This window comes from Erinaceus europaeus, chromosome 8 (genome assembly GCF_950295315.1).
Source record: "Erinaceus europaeus chromosome 8, mEriEur2.1, whole genome shotgun sequence".
Taxonomy (NCBI): domain Eukaryota; kingdom Metazoa; phylum Chordata; class Mammalia; order Eulipotyphla; family Erinaceidae; genus Erinaceus; species Erinaceus europaeus.
In genome coordinates, this window is record NC_080169.1 from 113,678,726 (window position 1) to 113,701,735 (window position 23,010).

The 23,010-nt window shown below is 46.1% G+C and overlaps 1 protein-coding gene across 7 annotated transcripts in view; it reads left to right on the forward strand.

Moving 5' to 3' along the window:
* The first annotated feature begins 3,628 nt into the window (after nt 1–3,628).
* AGK (acylglycerol kinase) overlaps nt 3,629–23,010 on the forward strand; it is a 344,250-nt gene continuing 324,868 nt past the window's right edge. For 3 of the 7 annotated variants that reach the window (XR_009551247.1, XM_016192120.2, XM_060196717.1), the window contains exons 1-2: nt 3,629–3,724; nt 13,795–13,916. Coding sequence is in view for 6 of the 7 variants with exons in the window: in XM_016192120.2 (XP_016047606.1) it covers nt 13,816–13,916 (101 nt within the window). In the remaining variant the exon portion in view is untranslated. Of the gene's footprint in view, nt 3,725–4,522; nt 4,596–7,179; nt 7,317–13,794; nt 13,917–23,010 lie in introns of those variants that run through there. The other 4 variants (XM_060196715.1, XM_060196718.1, XM_060196719.1 and 1 more) reach the window with 3 other exon arrangements.

Sequence of the window (23,010 nt, forward strand, 5' to 3'; positions counted from 1 at the left end):
AACTTTTGTCTATGAGTGAGATCATCCCATATTCATCCTTTTGTTTCTGACTTATCTCACTTAACATGATATTTTTGAACTCCATCTAAAATGAGGTAAAGAAGGTGAATTCACCGTGAACCTGAGACTTTAGAGCCTCAGGAATGAGTCTCTTTGCATAACCATTATGCCATCTACCCCTGTTCACATTTCTCAGTATTCCGCATAACAATTCAACCCCCCACTAGGTCCTCCTCTGCCATCATGTTCCAGGACCTGAGCCCTCCCCCCGCCCCAGAGTCCTTTACTTTGGTGCAATACACGAGACCGAGTCCAAGTTCTGCTTTGTGTTTACTGTTCAACTATTTTTTAATTTCTTTATTGGGGAATTAATGTTTTACATTCAACAGTAAATACAATAGTTTGTACATGCATCGCATTCCCCAGTTTCCCATATAACAATACAACCCCCACTAGGTCCTCTGTCATCCTTCTTGAACCTGTTTGAATCAACTATTTTATAATTAATGCTCAGAGGATCAGTCAATCAAGAAGACTTAATGATTATTAACGAGCTACACACTCAAAGAGAGGCCATATAAATACATCAAACATCTACTGAAAGAGCTACAGAAGTATATTAACAGCAACACAGTAATATTGTTTAATTTTATTGTTATGTGCTGCTTTATATCTTACTGCCTTTCAGCCACCAAGTTGAAGATGCTGCCATGATTCCATCCTGACTTCCCTGGCCAGACAACCTCACCAATGTGTCCTGGAACCTCACCTTTCCAGAACCCTACCCCACAGGGAAAGATAGAAATAGGTTGTGGAGGGGGTCGGGCGGTGGCGCAGTGGGTTAAGCGCACGTGGCGCAAAGCGCAGGGACCGGCGTAAGAATCCCGATTCGAGCCCCCGGCTCCCCACCTGCAGGGGAGTCGCTTCACGGGCGGTGAAGCAGGTCTGCAGGTGTCTATCTTTCTCTCCCCTCTCTCTCTGTCTTCCCCTCCTCTCTCCATTTCTCTCTGTCCTATCCAACAACAAAGCAACGTCAACAATGGCAATAATAACCGCAACGAGGCTCCAACAACTAGGGCAACAAAAAGGGGGAAAAATGGCCTCCAGGAGCGGTGGATTCATGGTGCAGGCACCGAGCCCAGCAATAACCCTGGAGGGAAAAAAAAAAAAAAGAAATAGGTTGTGGATATGGATCAACCTGCCAATGCCCATGTCTAGTGGAGAAGCAAATAAAGAAGCCAGAACTCCCACCTTTCGAACCCCCAAAAGAATTCTGGTCCATACTTCCAAAGAGGGTGAGAAATGTTAGGGGAAAATGACCAGAGGACTCTGAACTCCAATTCCATCAAGACCTGGAGAGAGAAGAGGAAAAAAGGAAGGACATTCAGAAGTAGCAATAGGTATAGGTGTGACTTAAAAAGTAATAGAAGGCAAGGCCATAGAACAAATAGAAATTATAGTCAACCCATATCTGTGATCTTGAGAGAACCACTGCAGTTTCCAATGGAGGGAATGAGCACACACAATTCTGGTGGTGAGAATGGTGTGGAGTTACACCATTGTTATTTCACAATTTTGTAAACAAATATTAAATCACTAATAAAAAGATGGTGGGGTATAATTTAATATCTATATGTGGTGTATGTAGATCATTGCACCCTCCACTAAAGTTCTGTATCACCCTGCATCCCCATAGCTAGCATAATTCTCCCAAAGTTCCAGAGACAATTTGTCATTCAAGTTCATTTGTTTGTGTCATCTATATCCCACCTATGAGTGAAACCATTTAAAATAAGTTTGTTATTATTTATTCATTTGATAGGACAGAGAGAAATTGAGAGGGGGAAGGGAGATACAGAGGGACAGAGAATGAAAGACACCTGCAACACTGCTTCACTATTAGTGAAGCTTCCTTCCTGTAGATGGAGACGAGAAGATTGATCCTGGGTCTTTATGCATGGTAATGTGTGCTCTCAAATTGGTGTGTTACAGTCCACCTGCTTGTCCTCACCTCAAAAACAAGTTTTCCCTCCCCCATTACATTATTATATTGATTATATAATCCCCAACCTGTCTCTCATGATATAATCTCAAATTCTTCTGAAACTGTTACTTTAAAACACACTTTCTGAGGGGTGAGAGTCTTTTCTAATTTCCTGAGCTGTTTGTGCCCTGAAATACCTTTCACCTTTCTACTTAATTCTGTATTCCACTGAATATACAGTACACTCCAAAAGTTCATTATACAGTCATGTATCAGTTGCTGTGCAGGTGGATTTTGAGTTTGGGTTATTGTGAAGAGTGCAGCTATAGACTCAGAGTGCACATGTCCTTTTCAAATCAGTGTTTTCATGTTCATTGGATCAATGCTTAGGAATGGTATTGTAGGATTATAGGTGAGCACATTTTACATTTCTTTAAGAATTCATCATATGTTTACACAGGAAGATTACTTAGTTTTAGATAGTTTTCTTCCCTTCCTTCTTTTCCAAACATGGGTGGGGGAGATAAGATAACATAATAATTAAACAAACAAAGTTTCATGCCTGAGGCCTCCAGGTCCCAGGTTCAATTCCCCACACCACCATAAGCACGAGCTGAGTTTATGGTAAAATAATAAATAAATCTAAAACAAAACAACCAAACACTGGATTTTCGCAGTTGCCGCAGCACCTCCCCTATGGTGTTGAGCTAGAACCTGAGTCCCACCATTTGTAATGGGATAGAATTCTCCACACAGAAATCACAATACTCCACACCAAGTTAGGTGGTTGGGTATGAATTTTATTTAAGCCTACTCAGCTGAGGGTCCAGCCCAGGGAAGACTCATGCAGAAGCTATCCAAGGACTGAACACCAAAGAATGTCACAAGCATCTTTTTTATACTTTTTTGTAGCATAAGCCAGCATTGGTTACATACAATATTTTGCAGTTTCTGGGACTTGGCTTGTTTACCTGAAATCTCATGACTGGGGGGTGGGGTGGGGTGGGGTGGGGGCTTTTAGGCTTGCAGCACATCTTGGTCCAAAACCATCTTGTTTTCCCAGGAACAAATGTCCTGCCTTACTGAAAGCGGCGAGGTTTACAGAAGCAGAAAGTTAGCATTATTCCTACTCTAAGCCTGGTGAATTTTTAGCTCTTCTATCGTGGTGCCTGACTACCATCCGGGTTGGTTTCTGAACTATGTTAGTAATTTCTTGATTATACCTGTACCCATTTTCCCCTTGATTATATTTGTACCCATTTTTAACCCTCACACATGGCCGTGTAGGTATCTTCCCTGGTGAGCTCTCTCCAGAGCCCACATCTTGCAATTTTCCTGGCACCTAAATTAACTTTATTTAACATTGCTCACTGATCTAAACGCCAAAAACAAAACAAAACAACCCTCTCCCTCTCTAAATGGTTCATTGGGTGAGATCTGCTCTCCTGGGCTTTCTATGAAATACTGCTGAGCTCTAGCTGGAGGGACCAAAGGACCTGTGTCCAAACATTTGCATGAATGAATGAATGAATGAATGAATGAATGAATGAATGAATGAATGAAACCCCAGGCAGAAAGGGCGTGTCGGTGTCCGCAAGCAGAGGGCCCCCTCCTGGAGCCCCAGCCACGCGGGCGGAAGTGAGACCGGAACCCGCGGGCGGCGGCAGCGGTTTCCCTGGGCGGAGAGGGGAAGCTTGAGGAAGTGCACAGGAAAGGCGGGCGCCGAGCGGGACCAGCGGGGTGAGCGCGGCGGCGCGGGGAGCGCGGGGACCGGCGAGGGCGGGGACTCCTGGGGGGACCGGCATGGGGGGTCTCGGGGGCCTGCGGGGGGTCGGGGCTCGGGCTTCCGCGGGGGCCGCCCCCCCCCCGCTTCCGGCCCCCCTAGCTGTCGCTGAGGCTGCGATCCCTCTGCCCTTGATTTAGGGGCTCCCGCGAGCGGCCTGGCGCCCCGGGCCGACAGTTGGGGGGTGACCCCATTGCAGTCGAGGTTTCATTCATTCCAGGCGCCCATCTGTGGGCTGGGGATTTAGAGGAGGGGTCAGCCTCTCGGACACCCCCCACTTCCAGCCGAGGGGGGCCGGTGCCTTTCGAATTGGGTTCCCCCTCCCTGTTCCGGCTCCCTGATTTTCAGGGCCGATCAGGGGAGATTTCAGACCTCGGGGGAGAAGGATGTTTTGCGATGCTGTTCCTGGGCTCAGAGGCTGCACAGATAATCCCTGCAAAGCAGTAGGTGCAGGTGCGACTCAGGGAGGAGAAAGCAGGGCCATAGGATTAAAGAAAAAAAAAATAGTAAAGGCAAATATATAAAAACAGCGATCGATATAGAAGTAATAGTCAACGCCTGTGACCTTGGCAGAAGCCCTGCAGTTTCCAATGGAGGGAAAGGGGCGGGGGCACAGAACTGTGCGCGTGGGAACGGTGTGGAATTGTATCCCCGTGATGTCGGGATTTTGCAAATCAGAACTAAAGCACTAATTAAAAACATGGGATTTTGTTAGGTAATGTTCAAAACTTATCCTGCTCAAGTAAAGACAAGTTGTAGTGAAAGAAGAGGAAGAAAGAAAGAAAGAAAACCCTGCAAAGTGCCCCGCCTCAGTTTAGTCACTTTTGGGTAAGTCCTTCCACCCCTGCCTCTTATTTCTTCCTTTAAAGAGGCAGACAGAAAGGAAGGAAGGAAGGAAGGAAGGAGAGACCTTCAAAAGAGAGAAAGAAAGGAAAGAAAACCCTGCAAAGTCAAAGTGTCCTCTCTGCCCTGCTAGGGTGACTTCTGCAGCCTCACTGCTGGAGCCTTCTCTTTAAAGGAAGAAATAATAGGCAGAGGTGGAAGGACTTACCCAAAAGTGACTAAGCTGGGCCTTGGGAACCCCTAGGCCAGTGCCCTCGCCAAGACACCCAGTTGCCTTCATGTTTCCACATTATTAAGATTTATTTATTAGGAAGATCGGGAGATGGAGACAACCAGAATATCACTCCAGTTCACTCAATGCCTGGGACAGAAGAACCCAAGACCTGGGGCCAGGGAAATAGCATAGTAGTTAATGCAAATACCTTTCATGCCTAAGACTCTGAGGTCTCATGTTCAACCCCTAGCTCCACCATCAGCCAGGGGCTGAGTAGTGCACTGATCTCTGTTTCTTTCATTAAAAAACAGACAAACAAACAAACACCTCAGGACCTCATAGATGCCAACCCACAGCTTTACCCACAGTGCCAACCTCCCAGGCTGTTGTTTCCACATTAAAAAAGAAAGGGAGTCGGAAGGTAGCACAGCGGGTTAAGCACATGGTGGCGTGAAGCGTAAGGATGGCGGAAAGATCTCGGTTGAGCCCCGGCTTCCCACTTGCAGGGTCGCTTCACAGGTGGTGAAGCACGTCTGCAGGTGTCTTTCTCTTCCCCTCCTGTGTCTGTCTTCCCCTCCTCTCTCCATTTCTCTCTGTCCTATCTAACAACAACATCAATAACAGTAATAACTGCAATAATAAAAACAAGGGCAACAAAGGGAATAAATAGATATGTTTAAAAAAACAAAAGAAATGCAACAACTAGGGCAACAAAAATGGGAAAAAAATGGCCTCCAGGAGCGGTGGATTCATGGTGCAGGCACCGAGCCCAGCAATAACCTTGGAGGAAAAAAAAAAAAGAAAAGAAAAGGACTTATTTAGGCGATCTGGGAAGAGGTACAGTGTTGGACTCTCAATATGAGACCCTGACTTCAATTCCCTGGCAGCGTGTGTACCAGAGTTATATCTGGTTCTCTTTCTCCCTTTCCTCCTGTCTCTTTCATTAATAAATAAAGTCTTTGAAAAAAAAGATTGATTAATGAGACAGAGAACCAGTGCATCACTCTGGCATAGGAGATGTCAGGAATTGAAGTCGAGACATCATGCTTTCGAGTATCCTTTGGGCCATCTCCTGGGCTGCTGCAGTTTCCACATCTTTTATGTTTTTTGTTTCTTGTTTGTTTAGATAGAGACAGAAAGGCAGAGAGAGACTGAAAGAGACCATGGTATCTAGACTTCCTTAAATACAGTGGGGGCTGGACTGAAAGCTGGTCGTGCATACGGCACAGCAGTGCGCTGTCCAAGTGAGCTGTTTTGCCAGTCTGATTTATTTGTTTTTTTTTTTTAATATTTATTTTATTTATTTATTCCCTTTTGTTGCCCTTGTTGTTTTATTGTTGTAGTTATTATTGTTGTTGTCGTTGTTGGATAGGACAGAGAGAAATGGAGAGAGGAGGGGAAGACAGAGAGGAGGAGAGAAAGATAGACACCTGCAGACCTGCTTCACCGCCTGTGAAGCGACTCCCCTGCAGGTGGGGAGCCGGGGTTCGAACCGGGATCCTTATGCCGGTCCTTGTGCTTTGCGCCACCTGCGCTTAACCTGCTGTGCTACAGCCCGACTCCCCTGATTTATTTGTTAATGAGACAGGAGCAGAGTAACATTGTCCTCTGTGATGGGGGTGGCTGAACTTGGGACTTCATGCAGTTCGGCCCCTCTAGCTGCTGCACCACATCGCAAGCTGCTCCACATTCTTTTTCTTTATTTTTTTTATTAATGATTTAATAATGATCGACAAGATTAGGGGATAAAAGGGGTACAATTCCACACAATTCTCACCACCAGAGTTCCATATCCCATCCCCTCCATTGGAAGTTTCACTGTTCTTTATCCCTCTGGGAGCATGGACCCAGGGTCATTATGGCGTGCAGAAGGTGGAAGGCCTGGCTTCTGTGGTTGCTTCTACACTGGACATGGGTGTTGACAGGCTGATCCATACCCTCATCCTGTTTCTGTCTTTCCCTAGTGGGGTAGGGCTCTGGGGAGGTGGGGTTTCAGGACACATTGGTGAGGTCGTCTGCCCAAGGAAGTCAGGTTGGTGTCATGGTAGCATCTGCATCTTGGTAGCTGAAAAGCATTAAGATATAAAGCAGAACAATTTGTTTAATAATCAGGTAAGAATATAGCAAGATGAGATTTGGGGTCTTTGTGTTGGAAGAAGCTAGGAAGTCTATTTTAGGTATATTCCAAGGGCCTGAGCCCTACAGCTAACTTGCAGGTGAGCCAAACGTATTGTCTGGGAAGATGGTGTCAGAGTTGGGAATAGGACTAGAAAGCTGGATCAGGGTGAGAGTAGCTCCTAAATACGGGAAAAGATACACAGTAACTGTAAACCCCATCAGTCTGACCTTGGGCCCATGTCTATTCATCATATTCAGCGCAGGAGCCTGTGTAACCTCTGTGTACCTGTCAGTCTGAGCTGGCATTCTGTGGTCTCAGCTAGGAGCATTCTAGGCTGCACTCATCGCTGGACCCATCTTCCTCAAGTGACAGAGTATGTTGACCCAGCCTCCCTTCAAACAGTGGGGCAGTTTCTACTGTTGTTATTCCACATTGAGGGCAATGCTGTTGTTACTTGTTTGTTTAGATAGAGACAGGCAGAGAAAGACTGAAAGAGACCACAGCATCTAGACTTCCTTCCACATTGAGTTTTATGATGTTGTTCCTGATGGAGATGACCCGTGATGGTGGAGAGAGGGATCTGCTAGAGGTCAAGGCCCATATCTATCCACATTATTTTTCTAATGTGTGGATTATTTGTGATCCATAGGGGCTTCCCTTGGGTCCTAGGTGGCCTTAAAACCGATTTTCATTGACTCAGACTGCTGTCTCACTTAGCATTGGTGTTCTTTCCACTCTGCCTCTGCCTTGGGTGATTTTATCTGTGCTCAAACTCAACCTCCTTCACACCTAGGAGTCCTGAATCTATAGCTTCTACCCAGTTCCTCCTCCTTCAAACTGCTAAATTCAGGCACCATTGATCTTTTCCATTTGGACTGCCGACAGGCAGCGGAACCTCTGTCTACACTCTCTTAAAATACACACACGACTTTTTCTCCACACACCTTTTGATGACTTGCCTAGCGATTGAAATCGTGTCAAGTATGACTAAATCACCATTTTTGGAAGATCTCCCAAATCTTAAATCAGCTCTATTTTGCATTGTTCTCTCGCCCTTCCCTCCTCCCCTCCCTGTTCCTGTCCTCTTTCCAGAGCAGGGGCTGCACACGGGCAATTTCACTATTTCTGGGAAGACTTTTTTCTTTCTTTCTTGTATTTAGCCATTTTGAGCACTTGAGGACATACTTGCTCTCCCTTGCCTGGCACCCAGCTTAGAGCCTAGCATGTAACCATTTGTTACATAATAAAGACCTGCAGAAGGGACTTGCTCTTTAAAGTCAGGTGGATGGTGTCCACTTCCTCCGGTTGTCCCAGGTTCTCCAGAAGGTGGTCTCTGCACGGGCTTCTTTATTGCCGTGATGGGGACGTTTGCTTCCTTGAGAGAAATCATAAGTTGGCAGAAATGAAAGTGGAAGTGGTTGAATGACACCTGTTATGGGATGGGAACGCAGAGTGGATTCCCCAGGTGGGGAGGGCCATCTTGATGCTCCTATAGACCATGACCAAGAGGGTCCTGCAGTGGGGGGAAGGAGAGAGAGCTCATCACAGACTCCAGAGAGGATGGGGTGTGTAGATGGGGGAGGGGTGCAGTGGAACATCTTCTCTGTACCTCTCTGAGAGTTTTCTAGACTGGAACAAAATCAAATAAGCATCACAAAGATTGACCAGAGGGGCCAGGGACCAGAAATGTTCAATAATAACATGTGCTCCCCTCCACACACACACACATGGGGAAACCCCAGTAAGACAGAGCAGCTCACCCAAGTGGCTCCGGTCACCACTTTAAATAAGCTCGACTAAGCCAGAGGTTGTGGAGGGCAGCCAGGTGGCCATGATCACCCTGGGAAGTTCCCAAGGGGTTCAGTCTGCCTGGGGGAGTCTCCGGAGAGACTCAGCCAGCAAGGATGGGCTGCTGTGCAAATCTGATTGCTGCCTTTTCTGGCCACAGGAGTTAGAGACAGGACTCCCCCCCCCCCCCCCCCCCCGTGATGGAGACAGAGGGAGGGAGGACTCCCCCCATGCGGCCTCCACCCAGAAGTCACCCTGTGCTGAAGGTGGCAGACTGTTGCCAAGATAGACAGTCAGGATGAGAGTGGTGACGGCAGAAACCTGAGGGTGATGAGCCATTGGCAAGGAGAGGTGTCAGATACCAGGGGTGGGGGTGGGGGGGTTTGCTGCAACAATTCAACAAGATTCTGCAGCTGTTCTTTGAATAACAGCAGTGGGTGATAATGCTCACAAGAAAACTGATCACTTCGACTAGGACCACTCTGCATGGGGGATTGTGGCGGTTCCCTTCCACTTCCCCAAGAGGTGCCCGTGAGGTAGGCTGACTGACAGCCGATTGATCACCAAGCAGGAATGAGTGTGTGTTTTTATCCTCTGATGCCCAAGGGCATCCTGCTCAGGGGTGGGGCCCAACTATGCCCTGAACTGGAACGAGAGGGTTTGAACATGAATGAATGAATGAACACAAGAGATTTTCTCACCTTAGAATTATCTTGGATTCCTTGTTAGAAGTTGGGCTTTTGTGAATAAATTTAAGGTACAGGAAATCTAACTCTTGTTTGTCTCAATAAGCCTAGAATTGAATTGATTTTGTTAAGTTTTATTTACAAGCCACAGTTTCCAAGAGTCTAGGGACTGCTCTGTGAAATGAGAACTCCCCCATCCAAGACCAGAGAGCCCACGGCAGGGCCTGGCCCAGCAAGGGACACAAAACAGCTTGAAAGATCAAGAAGGGTCTTTGTCAGAGGTTGAGGGAGGAAAGAACGAGTGTCTTCAAGGGGCTGCAAAGATGGCACGGGGGTCTGTGCAACAGACTTTCAGGCCTAAAGCTTGGAGGTCCTAGGTTCAACCCCTGTCCCCAGCACTACTGTGAATCAGAGCTGAGCAGTGCTGTGGTTTAAAGAAAAGGATGAGTGCAGAGGCCAGCAAGATAGCTCATCCGGGAAGGTGCCTATTAGCCCAGTCCCCACTGCACTGGGCACACTTTGGTACTGTGGTGCCTTTCCCTCTCTGCCCCTGTCCTCTTCTCTTCTCTTCTCTTCTCTTCTCTTCTCTTCTCTTCTCTTCTCTTCTCTTCTCTTCTCTTCTCTTTCTTCCCTTTCCTTCCCTTCTTTCCTCTCCTCTCCTTTCCTCTCTCCTCTCCTCTCCCTCCCCCCTCTTCCCTACCCCCCCTACTCTTTCTATTTGAAAAAGTTGACCAGGAGCCCTGGAGATAGAAAGGAGATGGAAAGAGAGAGAAAAGAAGAATGAATAAACTTGCATCTACAGGGAAAGCAACCTTTCCCTCTTTGGTCTATGTAATATATATATATATTCTGTTTAAATATCTATCTGCCTAGCAAATACTTTGTTTACTGTAGAAAACCCCCTGCAGCTTTAAAAGCACCATCCCATTTATCCCTCAGCCAACAGGAAGTCACTGGGTCCCTGCACATGGTAATATATGCTCAACCATGTGCACCTAAATCTGACCCCAAAAATTCTTTTTCATAACTCTCATAAAGCCTCTGCATGGGTCTGGAAATTAAACTGACAGAGACAGAGTAACAAAGAGGAGGAAAAGATGCAAGTTGTTTTAATGTGAGATCTCACATGACATGAGAGCCTTCATAAGACCAAAAGAACAGGTTAGAGTGTCGGGGTCTCTGGTGGGGTGATCTCCAGGGGAAAGGTAACGGACAGGTTCTTTCTTACTCGCGACAGGGGACGACACAAAGTAAAGACACCGGGGAGAGTTGCAGCCTGCTCAGATCTCAGATCTCAAGTCTCAGGACTCAGGTCTCGTTTATTAGCAGGTGGGCATGGTTTAAGTAGAAAACCAAACAAGGAACATTATTCAAATTTGTCAGAAATTACAGGCTTCTTAAAGGTCGGCTTGCCCCTATGGTAGGGGGCTGGTATGGCAAGAATTGATGCAGATACATAAAGGTCAAGAGAATTAGTCTCCTGATGCAGGCATTTAATTACCCAAAGGCGTTTGAGGGGAGGTTGAACCAGTTAAGGCAAGATAGAGAGAAGATAAGCAAGGTTTGATGCAAATTGAGGACATCACGGGCACTGCTAGGAGTGTGTGATAAGGTGTGTTCTCCTCTGTGAACTGTGAGTAAATGAATCTTAAAGTAGGCGGCCATGTGGCCTGCAGTTAATGGGGAGAAGTATTGGGGTTTCTGTGGGCCTGAGAGTCAAGAAGGAAAGAACTAAGTCTGAGTTTCTCGCCTTTTTCTCACCTCGGTTGAGAGAGACTCACCAAGAGGTTATCTTCTCAGACCTCCTTCCAAGGATGGGGGAGTTCTCCCTAAGCTCTATCAGGCTTACACATAATCCCAACATTAGAGTACTCATTATTCTTAAATTACTTATTATTGAGAAAGGGGGAAAGAGCCAGAGCATCACTCTGGCACATGTGATGCCAGTGGGGGCTGGAGCAGGGTGAAGCTTAGAACCTTAAGCTTGAGGGTCTATTGCTTTAACCGCTGTGCCACCTCCCAGGCCACTATTTTATCATTTTAAGAGATCATTTATTAATGAGAGAAAGCAGCTGAGAGAAGGGATACACGAGAGAACCAGAGTATCACCCTCACATTTATGGGGCTGGGCATTCAGCTGGGAACCTCATGCCGTAGGTCGGGTGTGCTTACCTGCTGCACCACCTCTTAAGGCCATTGGCCAGAGAATATAATGAGAGGCTTGAGGAGTGGACAGAGAGGGGGCTGGGTAGGACTCCTGCTCTGCCATGCATTCTGCCCAGGTTCAAATTTTGGCCCCCCCAGAAAGGACCATGATGGAAAGCTCTCTGGTGCTGTGTCTCTCCCTCTGTCTAAAGAATGAAAAGGCTGTGAACTCCCACAGGCACGAGTCTCCAGCTGCTCAGACGAGTGGGCAGCGAGGAACGAGACAGGTTAAGGAGTGTGAGATGACTAGTAAAAGGCTTACCTGGATGTCTTTCGTAGCACTTGTCTGGGTTGCCTTTGTCTTTGGACATAAGGATCCCTCTATTCTCTGGGTGTGTGCATATGGAGGGGTCTCCCCTCTCAAGGGTTTTTTGATCTGTGTCAGGGGAGTACAAGAGGGGGGATGGATGATCAGAGTGACTCCCTGCTTCTGCTCAATTTTCAAACATCACCTTGTAAGACCTAGTGGACTCGGGCGCCCTGTTTTGGGGTAACTTAGCTTGGCGTCAAATAACCCCTCATAGCTTTTTGCTGAAAGCTGAGCGTATGTGCTGGGTCTTGTTCTGTGCCTCAGACATGAAAGTCTCTACGCCATCTCTCCAGCCCTGCCAGATCTGATAGTAGGCACTGCAGGCCTAACCCTGACCAGATTCAAGTCCTTACTCCCGTAGTTCCGATTCCAGCAGGACTAGGTGAGAGATTAGCAAGTGAGCAAGGTCAACTAAGTCTATAACGCAGACAAACAGAAAAAGTATATATATTGTCCCTTAAAAAAAAAAAACAACAAAGCAAAACGAGTGATTTACTAATGATAGGGAACCAAGTATCACTCTGCCCCATGCATTGCCAGGAGTCGAACTTGAGACCTCGTGCTTGTAAATCCAGTGCTGTAGCCTTTGTGCCATCTTCTAAGCCTCTGCCATTTTCTTTTTTTTTCTTTTTTCCCCCTTCCTCCCTTCTTTCCTTTCTTTCCAAAGTTGTTTTAATTAGCTTCAGTGACTGTGATGTGTTTTGGGATATACCAGGTTGCTAGTTCACCTGGATAGTGGGCCTGCTTTGTCATACTGGAGACCCGGGTTCAGTCCTGCACCCACTGTACTGGGGGTTGTTTCAGTGCTGTGGCGTCCCCCCCCCCCCTACTTCCCTTTTGATCTGAAAAAGTCAGCCCAGAGTGGTGAAGTCTGGCTAGATAAATAAATATAGTTGTTAGTTTTGTGGGTTAATATCAGCACTGGCATAATAGTTCTTTGTGGTTTACAAGTCTTTGATCACTCAGCATTTTTACACATTAAGCATTTTTACACATTATACTTTTCTGTCCCTCTTTGTTGAGTTTGCTCTGCTGATTTTCCAACAGAGGACCTACTCTTTGCTTCTGTTTTTAAGAAACCCTTTCCATCTCCGATCTGTCATTGACTCCTTTCTGTCTACCGGATAAACAACGCTCTTATTAAACAGTGTGATCGTGAGACTTCAGGAAGACGCCTGGCTTTCCCGCCCTCTCTTCCTGCCCTCCCCACTTTTAAGCCAAGGAGAAAAAAGTGATCGGTGGAGAGTGAGGAAAGAAAGGGATAAAGGGAGGTGGCGGGTGGGTGAGGAGGTGAAGGTGACTAGAGGCAGAAGATGGGCAGAGGACGAGGAAAGGGAAGCCTGGAGGGGAGGAAGAAGCCGGGCCAGGAGAAGGCTCCCTGGAGGTGGCGGGTGGGTGAGGAGGTGAAGGTGACTAGAGGCAGAAGATGGGCAGAGGACGAGGAAAGGGAAGCCTGGAGGGGAGGAAGAAGCCGGGCCAGGAGAAGGCTCCCTGGAGAGAGCGCTCGCTTCCCCTCAGGAGGATCCAGGTTTGAGCCTCTGGCACCACTGGGGACCACTGTGCACAGGGGAAGCTTCATGAGGGGTGGAGTAATACTGTATGGCCTGGCAGACGTGGGCAGGACTCTGCATGCTGACTCCCTTGGACAAAATACATCTTTATGTGTTTATTTTTGATAGGACAGAGAGACATTCAGAGGGGACGGGGAGATAGAAAGAGAGAGACACCTGCAACCCTTGCCCTTTCAAATGGCGACTGAGGCCTTGAACCTGGGTCCTTACGCATCACTCAACCAGGTGAGCCACCACCTGGCCCCTCCCTTGGATAGTCACATTCTCTCTTTCTCTTCCTGCCTCTACTAGCCTAGCAAATCCCTGGAGAAGATGACCGTGTTCTTCAAAACACTTCGAAATCACTGGAAGAAAACTACCGCCGGGGTCTGCCTGCTGACATGGGGAAGCCACTGGCTGTATGGAAAACACTGGTAAACACCTCACAGCCCCCCCCCCCCCCCCCCCGCCCCCAGCCGGTCAAGTCTGCCCCACACAGCTGTGCTCATCTCTGTGAAACATTGTGCAGAAAAGACAAAAACAGTTTCCTGAAAAATTGGGCCCATACGGGGCTGTTAATATGCAAAACTCAGTGGGTGTAGATTACAGTAGTGAGATGGGGAGGCCCAGCCCAGAGAGAGAACAGCTACTTCCCAACTGAATAGCAGACAAGGACTGGGACTCATAGAGCACTGGTGGATTTCTCCCTTCCCCTCCCCTCCCCTCCCTTCCTTCCTCTCTCTTCCTTCCCCTCCCCTCTTCTCCCCTCCCCTCTCCTCTTCTCCTCTCCTCTCCTCTTCCCTCCCCTCCCCTCTTCTCCTCTTCCCTCACCTCCCCTCCCTCCCCTCCTTTCTTCCCCTTTTTCTTGTTTCTTTTGGCCAGAGAACTCTCAGCCTAGCTATTGGTGGTGCTGGGACCCTTTGCCTGCAGGTCCTGTGCACTAATGCTATGCTATCTCCCTGGCCATTCTTCCTGAATTCTTGTTTTTGTTCTTCTTATTATTCTTTTTTCCTTTGGGGGGGGATTAAAGGTTTACAATCAACAGGAAAATATAGTAGTTTGTATATGTGTAACATTTCTTAGTTTTCCACATAACACTCTAACCCCCTCTAGGTCCTCCTCTGCCATCATATTCCAGGACTTGAGCCCCCCCCCGCCCCCCCCGTCAGAGTCTTTTCCTTTGGTGCAATTCTTTTTTTTAATTTAAAATACATTTTTTTAAAAAAAATTATTTTTTCTTAAAGATTTTATTTCTTAGAATGAGAAGAAAGGAGAACCACTATGGCCCATGTGCTAGTTGGGCTAATATATTCTTTGTTTGTTTTTAACATCTAAATTATCTTTTAAAAATATTAAAACAAAACCAGAATAAAAAACCAAAACAAAAACCGGTATTTATTGGATAATGAGAGAAAGAGTGATAGAGACCAGAGACTCACCCTGGCTTGCGCAGTACTGGGGATTGAACTCTGAACCTCTTGTTTACAAATTTTCCACTTTACCAGCTGTGGTATCTCTTATCTCTTAGGCCTCTAGATTCTTTTCTTCTCTTTTCTCTCTTTCCTTTATTTTCTGTCTGTGTTTATTTCATATGAGATAGTTTCTTTTCTTTCTTTCTTTCTTTCTTTCTTTCTTTCTTTCTTTCTTTCTTTCTTTTTTTTTGTCATTGCTGGGTTTCATAGCTCCAGGCTGAGAGTCAGACACCATAGCACTGAAGCATTCCCCTCACACAGTGGTGTTGGAATTGAACCTGGGTCGTCATATACATGGAAAAGCAGGTCTTTGTGAGTGTGAAAGGAAGAAGCCAGAGAACCACTCTGGCTGGTACATGTAGCACCAAATATCAGACCTGAAGAGGGTATGCAAGTCTGGCGCTGTACCAGCTGAGCAGCTTCCCTGGCCTCAGGTTAATTTTTTAAAAATATTTATTTATTTATTCACTTAAAAAAATTTATTTCTTTATTGGGGAATTAATGTTTTACATTCAACAGTAAATACAATAGTTTGTACATGCATAACATTCCCCAGTTTCCCATTTAACAATACAACCCCCACTATGTCATTTATCATCCTTCATGGACCTGTATTCTCCCCACCCACCCACCCCAGAGTCTTTTACTTTGGTGCCATACGCCAATTCCATTTCAGGTTCTACTTGTGTTTTCTTTTCTGATCTTGTTTTTCAACTTCTGCCTGAGAGCGAGATCATCCCATATTCATCCTTCTGTTTCTGACTTATTTCACTCAACATAATTTTTTTGAGGTCCATCCAAGATCGGCTGAAAACGGTGAAGTCACTGTTTTTTTACAGCTGAGTAGTATTCCATTGTGTATATATACCACAACTTGCTCAGCCACTCATCTGTTGTTGGACACCTGGGTTGCTTCCAGGTTTTGGCTATTACAAATTGTGCTGCCAAGAACATATGTGTACACAGATCTTTTGGGATGGGTGTGTTGGGTTCCTTAGGATATATCCCCAGGAGAGGAATTGCAGGGTCATAGGGTAGGTCCATTTCCAACCTTCTGAGAGTTCTCCAGACTGTTCTCCACAGAGGTTGGACCAATTGACATTCCCACCAGCAGTGTAGGAGGGTTCCTTTGACCCCACACCCTCTCCAGCATTTGCTGCTGTTACCTTTTCTTTTTTTTTTTTTTTTTATAGTTTTTTTTTTAATTAATTAATTTTTTTATTTAAGAAAGGATTAATTAACAAAACCATAGGGTAGGAGGGGTACAACTCCACACAATTCCCACCGCCCAATCTCCATATCCCACCCCCTCCCCCGATAGCTTTCCCATTCTCTATCCCTCTGGGAGCATGGATCCAGGGTCATTGAGGGTTGCAGAAGGTAGAAGGTCTGGCTTCTGTAATTGCTTCCTCATTGAACATGGGCGTTGACTGGTCGGTCCATACTCCCAGTCTGCCTCTCTCTTTCCCTAGTAGGATGGGTCTCTGGGGAAGCTGAGCTCCAGGACACATTGGTGGTGTCTTCAATCTCGGGAAGTCTGGCCGGCATCCTGATGACACCTGGAACCTGGTGACTGAAAAGAGAGTTAACATACAAAGCCAAACAAATTGTTGAGCAATCATGGACCCAAAGCTTGGAAAAGTGGAGAGGAAGTATTAGGGAGGTACTCACTGCTAACTCTAGTATACTTCTGCTTTCTTACTTTGGTGCCGTACTCCAAACTCAGTCAATTTCTGCTTTGCGTTTCTACTTCTTCTTTTTTTTTTTTTACATGCATAACATTCCCCAGATTCCCATTTAGCAATACAACCCCCACTATTTCATTCATCATTTTTCATGGACCTGTATTCTCCCCACCCACCCACCCACCCCAGAGTCTTTTACTTTGGTGTAATACTCCAATTCCATTTCAGGTTCAACTTGTGTTTTCTTTTCTAATCTTGTTTTTCAATTTCGGCCTGAGAGTGAGATCATCCCATATTCATCCTTCTGTTTCTGACTTATTTCACTCAACATGATTTTTTCAAGGTCCATCCAAGATCGGCTGAAAACGGTGAAGTCACCATTTTTTACAGCTGAGTAGTATTCCATTGTGTATATATACCACAACTTGCTCAGCCACTCATCTGCTGTTGGACACCTGGGTTGCTTCCAGGTTTTGGCTATTACAAATTGTGCTGCCAAGAACATATGTGTACACAGATCTTTTTGGATGGATGTGTTGGGTTCCTTAGGATATATCCCCAGGAGGGGAATTGCAGGGTCATAGGGTAGGTCCATTTCTAGCCTTCTGAGAGTTCTCCAGACTGTTCTCCACAGAGGTTGGACCAATTGACATTCCCACCAGCAGTGCAAGAGGGTTCCTTTGACCCCACATCCTCTCCAGCATTTGCTGCTGTTACCTTTTCTGATGTGTGACATTCTCACAGGAGTGAAGTGATATCTCATTGTTGTCTTGATTTTCATTTCTCTGACAATCAGAGACTTGGAGAATTTTTTCATGTGTTTCTCAGCCTTTTGGATCTCTTCTGTGGTGAGGTCCAAGTCCTCCCCCCATTTTTGGATGGGGTTATTGTCTTGTTGTTGAGTCTGGCAAGCTCTTTATATATGTTGCTTATTAAACACTTATCTGATGTATGGCATGTAAAGATCTTCTCCCATTCTGTGAGGGGTCTCTTGGTTTGGGTAGTGGTTTCTTTTGCTGTGAAGAAGCTTTTTAATTTGATGTAGTCCCATAGATTTATGCTTGCCTTAGTCTTCTTTGTAATTGGATTCGTTTCATTGAAAATGTCTTTAAAATTTATGCGGAAAAGAGTTCTGCCAATATTTTCCTCTAAGTATCTGATAGTTTCTGGTCTGACATCCAAGTCCTTGATCCACTTGGAATTTACTTTTGTATTTGGTAAAATACAGTGGTTCAGTTTCATTCTTCTGCATATTTCAACCCATTGTTTCCAACACCATTTGTTGAAGAGACTCTGCTTTCCCCATGTAATAGTCTGGGCCCCTTTGTCAAAGATTAGATGTCCATAGGTGTGGGGCCTCATTTCTGGGCTCTCAATTCTATTCCACTGGTCAGTGTGTCTATTCATGTTCCAGTACCAAGCAATTTTGATGACAATTGGCCTCAGGTTAATTTAAATGAGACAAAGGAATTCCACAATGGAGTGATGGATTTTTATTAGACTTTGGGCATTAAGGGAGAGGAAGAAAGGTGAGAGTTCATCCACTTTTTAAAAATTTTTATTTATAAAATGGAAATATTGACAAGACCATAGTGTTGTTAAGGTTCGGGGGCTCCAGCAGGCCAGGCTAGCATCGCAGCGGTAGACAGAGACAGACTTGGGGACACACGGCTGGGCTGAGAAGCTGCAGTTTAATCTTTATTCACGAACAGGCAAATCACACCATGTGCTTCTCCATCATTTTCCCTCCTCTGCTGCTGCTGGGACTCTGCACGTCCTTAGCATACGGGGCGGGGAGAAAGAGGGGCACGAAACTAGCAAGGGCCAAACCATTTCTCTCAGAGGTAGGGGGAAGGGGGCAAACCAACACGAAGAATGCCAACACCATAGGATAAGAGGGGTACATTTCCACACAGTGCCCACCACCAGCACTCCGTTTCCAATCTCATCCCTCGATATCTTCCCTATTCTTTATCCCTCTGGGAGCATGGACCCAGGATCATTGCGGGGTGTAGAAGGTGGAAGGTCTGGCTTCTATAATTGCCTCTCTGCTGAACATGGGCATTGACAGTTCGATCCATACTCCCTAGTGGGGCAGGGATCTGGGGAGGTGAGGTTTCAGGACACATTGGTGGGGTCCTCTGCCGAGGGAAGTCAGGTTGGCATCATGATAGCATCTGGAACCTGGTGGCTGAAAAGAGTTAAGATACAATGCAGAACAAATTGTTGACTAATCATGAGCCTAAAGGCAAGAATATTGCAGGTGAAGATTTGGGGGTCTTCATTTTGGAAAAAGCTAGTAGGTCTATTTTAGGTATATTCCAAGGGGCCCATGACTTTACTAATGTTTGCCTGAACCTGACGTCTAATATGCAGATGGACCCAGGACATTGTCTGGGGAGATAGTGTCATAGTTGGGAAAAGGACCAGAAAGCTGGAGCAGGGAAGAGAGTAGCTCCCAAATAGGGGAAAGTATATAAATATTGTTAACTATAAACCCCATCAATTTGATCTGGGGCCCATAGTCAGCACAGGAACCTATGTAACATCTCTATCCCTGTAAGTCTGAGCTTGCATTCGGTGGTCATGGCTAAGAACACTCCATGCTGCACTAATTTCTGGACCCATCTTCCTCAGGTAGAAGGTAGACTATGTTGTCCAACCTCTTTTGGAGAATGGAACATTCCTACCATTGTTGTTCCACATTGAGGGCAAGATCTGATGGGGCCCACAAAGGGGTCCATTATGTTGTTCCTGATGGAGACGACCAGTGACAGTGGTGAGAGGGATCTGTTAGAGGTCTAGGCCCACCATGTCTGTGTGGGAATCCCAGGGCTCCCCAGCTAGGGCCCCAGGGGATGGGGTGGCCTGGTAGTGACTAAAGAGTCATCATTAAAGTGTGCCAGTCTCTTGTCCTTATTCAGCTTTTGTAGTCCTTACTGTGTCTGACAAGGTTAGCTTTGGAGTGATTGAGGGATGTGTAATAGGAGGTAGATGAGGAGGGTATCTAGGTCTAAGTAGAAACTATTTCATTAGGTACTTTAAAGTGTCTTTTTGGGTCTTTCTACTTGCTTACTTCATTTATTGACTCACTGCAGAGCATTGTGCACTTTTGCTTTAATGTATATATTTTCCCTTAACTTATGGATACATGTACATATGTCCTATCTCATGGGCCCTGGCCTATACCTAAGTTTTGAGGTTTTGTTAAGAAGTGCGCCACCCAAAATGGAATTAAGGAGTCCTATGAGCTAGGAAAGGTCTCACCAGAGTAATGGAGCTGAAGGGTTGGCATTCCATGCCTGACGTCTCTGGAAGTGAAGCATGCCGAGGTGGTACTGGTTGCACTGATTAGGCTGGGATCAGCAAATGCAGTATCAATTGGTATGAACTGAGAGAAGCATGCAGGAAAGTGAGCCCCACCCTAGAGGTTCCAGGCCTGGGAGAAATATGGGCTTTATAGAGCAAGGGGAAATGGTCTTTCGTTTAAAAAAAAAAAAACACCCCAGATAAAGAACAGTTTGTTTATAAAAATCAAATGCAAGGGGCTGGGAAGATAGTGTCATTGGTAGTTCAACAAGCTTGCATACCTGAAGCTCTAGAGATTCCAGGTGTGGTCACCAGCACCACCAGCCAAAGCTGAGCAGTGCTCTGATGAAAGGAAGGAAGCAATGGAGGGAGGAGGAAGGAAGGAAAATAAGGAAATATTAAACAGCATATGAAGGATCCCATCAGGGGGCCCAGGCGGTGTCACACCTGGTTAAATGCACATATTGCCGTGTACAAGGACCTGGATTCAAGTCCCTGGTCCCCACCTGCAGGGGGAAAGCTTCACAAGTGATGAAGCAGAGCTGCAGGTGTCTCTCTGTCTCTTTCCCTCTCTATTTCCATCACCCCCCCCCCCCCCATTTCTATCTAATCATAACCAAAGAGAGCCTGTCAGACTGCAGTCGGTGCTGGTCTGTAACAGCACAGATGTCCTCCAAGTTCAGCTGACTTCCATGACTGCCAGCAAAAAAGAATGCAGACGGCGAGGCCTTCCTGATGACTCTGAGGACATTCTCAGTTCACATGCTCAGAGATGGCTTTCTGTTGCTGCCTGCTATCTCGCTGCTCACAGCTGTGGGGAAGGTGGAACATTTTCCTCTTTCCTTTCTAAAAAGCCTCACAGCTCAGCACTTGGATTCCATTAACTGGCATGTGAGTCATAGACTTAAGAAGCTTAGGGTATGAGAAAGGATGGAAGGAGCAATTTAGGAGGTAGAACATGGAGCAGATAATGTTAGGCTTTCCTCTCTCTCTCTCTCTCTCTCTCTCTCCCAAGTACACTTGGGCCTCTCGCACCTTCTGTCAAGGCAGGAGCTAGGATTTCCTATACTGGAGAAGCAGCCCAGGCCATGTTTAGCTCTACCCGGGAAGCCTCCCACCCACTGAGGAATACTGCTGTTTCTAAAGAAATCCTTGAGTCTCCTCATTTTCAGTTTGTCTTGAGAGGTATCATGGTAATTTCTTTCCAGTGTAGTCTTGAGACTCTCAAAAAAAAAAAAAAGTCCATTAGTCTTCAGCTCCTTGGAGGCCTCATTTTGAATCGAATCTGAAACAGCTTGAAGCAAAGTGCTTTGGCGCCTGGAGCCCTCATTTCTCTGTTGTCACCCTTATCGTTGAAGGTCACTGCTCAGGATGTAAGCCCCTCTGCCCTGCTCCTCCACTTTTGCTCAGACTGTGCCCCTGCCTGCTTTGCCCAACTTTATGCTTTTTTTTTTAATGTGCCAGAGAATGAACTCAGGGCCTCACACATGCCTAATACCACTACCAAGTGACATCCCAGGGCGCAGGAGGCCTTTGGAATTGCAGAGAAGAGAGACCAGAGAGAAAGAGAGGAGACCACTGCACCACACTGCCATCATGGCGCTTTCTCTGGTGCCCTCGGTCATGCTCCTGTGATGCTGGGGCTTAACCCTGGGCCTGGTGCATGATAAGCCATGTATCTACGGCCCTGATTTTACAGTTCTGTGGGTGGGTTTTCTTTTTCTTTTTTAAGATTTATTTATGCTCATGAGAGAGTTTTTCACAGACATGGTACATGCAGTGCTGGGAGCTGAATGTGGAACCTCAGACATGGAAGTTCAGTCCTCCACTAGTTGAGCTGTTTCTCCAGCCTGTTTGACATTTTTTAAGATTTATTTACTTGTTGGATAGAGAACCTCCAGCGAGAGGAAAGGGGGGAGATAGACACTTTTAGCCCTGCTTCACCACTTGTGAAGATTTCCCCTTCCGGTGGGGACTGAGGGCTTGAACCTGGGTCCTTGTGTGATATAATGTGTTCACTCAACCAGATGTGCCACCACTTGGCCCCTGTATTTTTTTTTTTAACATAGGAAATATTTTTTTTTTTAAATTTTCCCCTTTTGTTGCCCTTGTTTTTTTATTATTGTTGTTGTTGTTGATGATGATGTCATCATTGTTAGATAGGACAGAGAGAAATGGAGAGAGGAGGGGAAGACGGAGGAGGAGAAAGACAGACACCTGCAGACCTGCTTCACCGCCTGTGAAGCGACTCCTCTGCAGGTGGGGAGCCCGGGGCTTGAACAGGGATCTTTACACTGGTCCTTGTGCTTTGGGCCACATGCGCTTAACCCGATGTGCTACTGCCTGACTCCCGCCCCTTTAGTTGTTAAGTTTTTTACCTCCTTGATAAAGCCTCTTCCTGAATATTCTTTTTAATGCTGTTGTAACTGGGATCGTCCATTTCCCTTTTGCAGGGATTGTTCATTTTAGTAGATTGAAACGCAGGTGACCTGTGTGTGCTGACACTGTCACCTGCAGCATTGCCGAATTTGATTTTTGTTGTTGTTGTTTGGTGTGGACTATCTACCCTACAGGCCAATCTGTCTCTCTCTCTCTGTCTTTAATTTCTTTATTGGGGGATTAATGGTTTACAGTAAAATACAATGGTTTGTACATGCATAACGTTTCCTAGTTTTCCACACAACAATACAACCCCCACTAGGTCCTCTGCCATCCTGTTACAGGACTTGAACCCTCCCCCCCAGAGTCTTCTCCTTTGGTGCAGTGCACTAGCTCCAGTCCAGGTTCTGCTTAGTGTTTTCCCTTCTGCTCTTGTTTTTCAATGCAGTTCTCTTGAGAAGAAGTTGCCATAGCCTTTCAAATGGGTTGACATTCTCCCAGCTCCTTCTATTTCATCTTCTATCTTCTTTTAAAAACCTATCTCTTATCCTTTGAGGCTCATAATATCTAGCAATATTGTCACACCACATAACCCTCCAGCTTTCTACCCATTAATCTCATGCCCATTCAACTTTGGCTATGTTGCCTGGCTTAGTGACTCCCTTCTCAACGTTTTCTTGTCC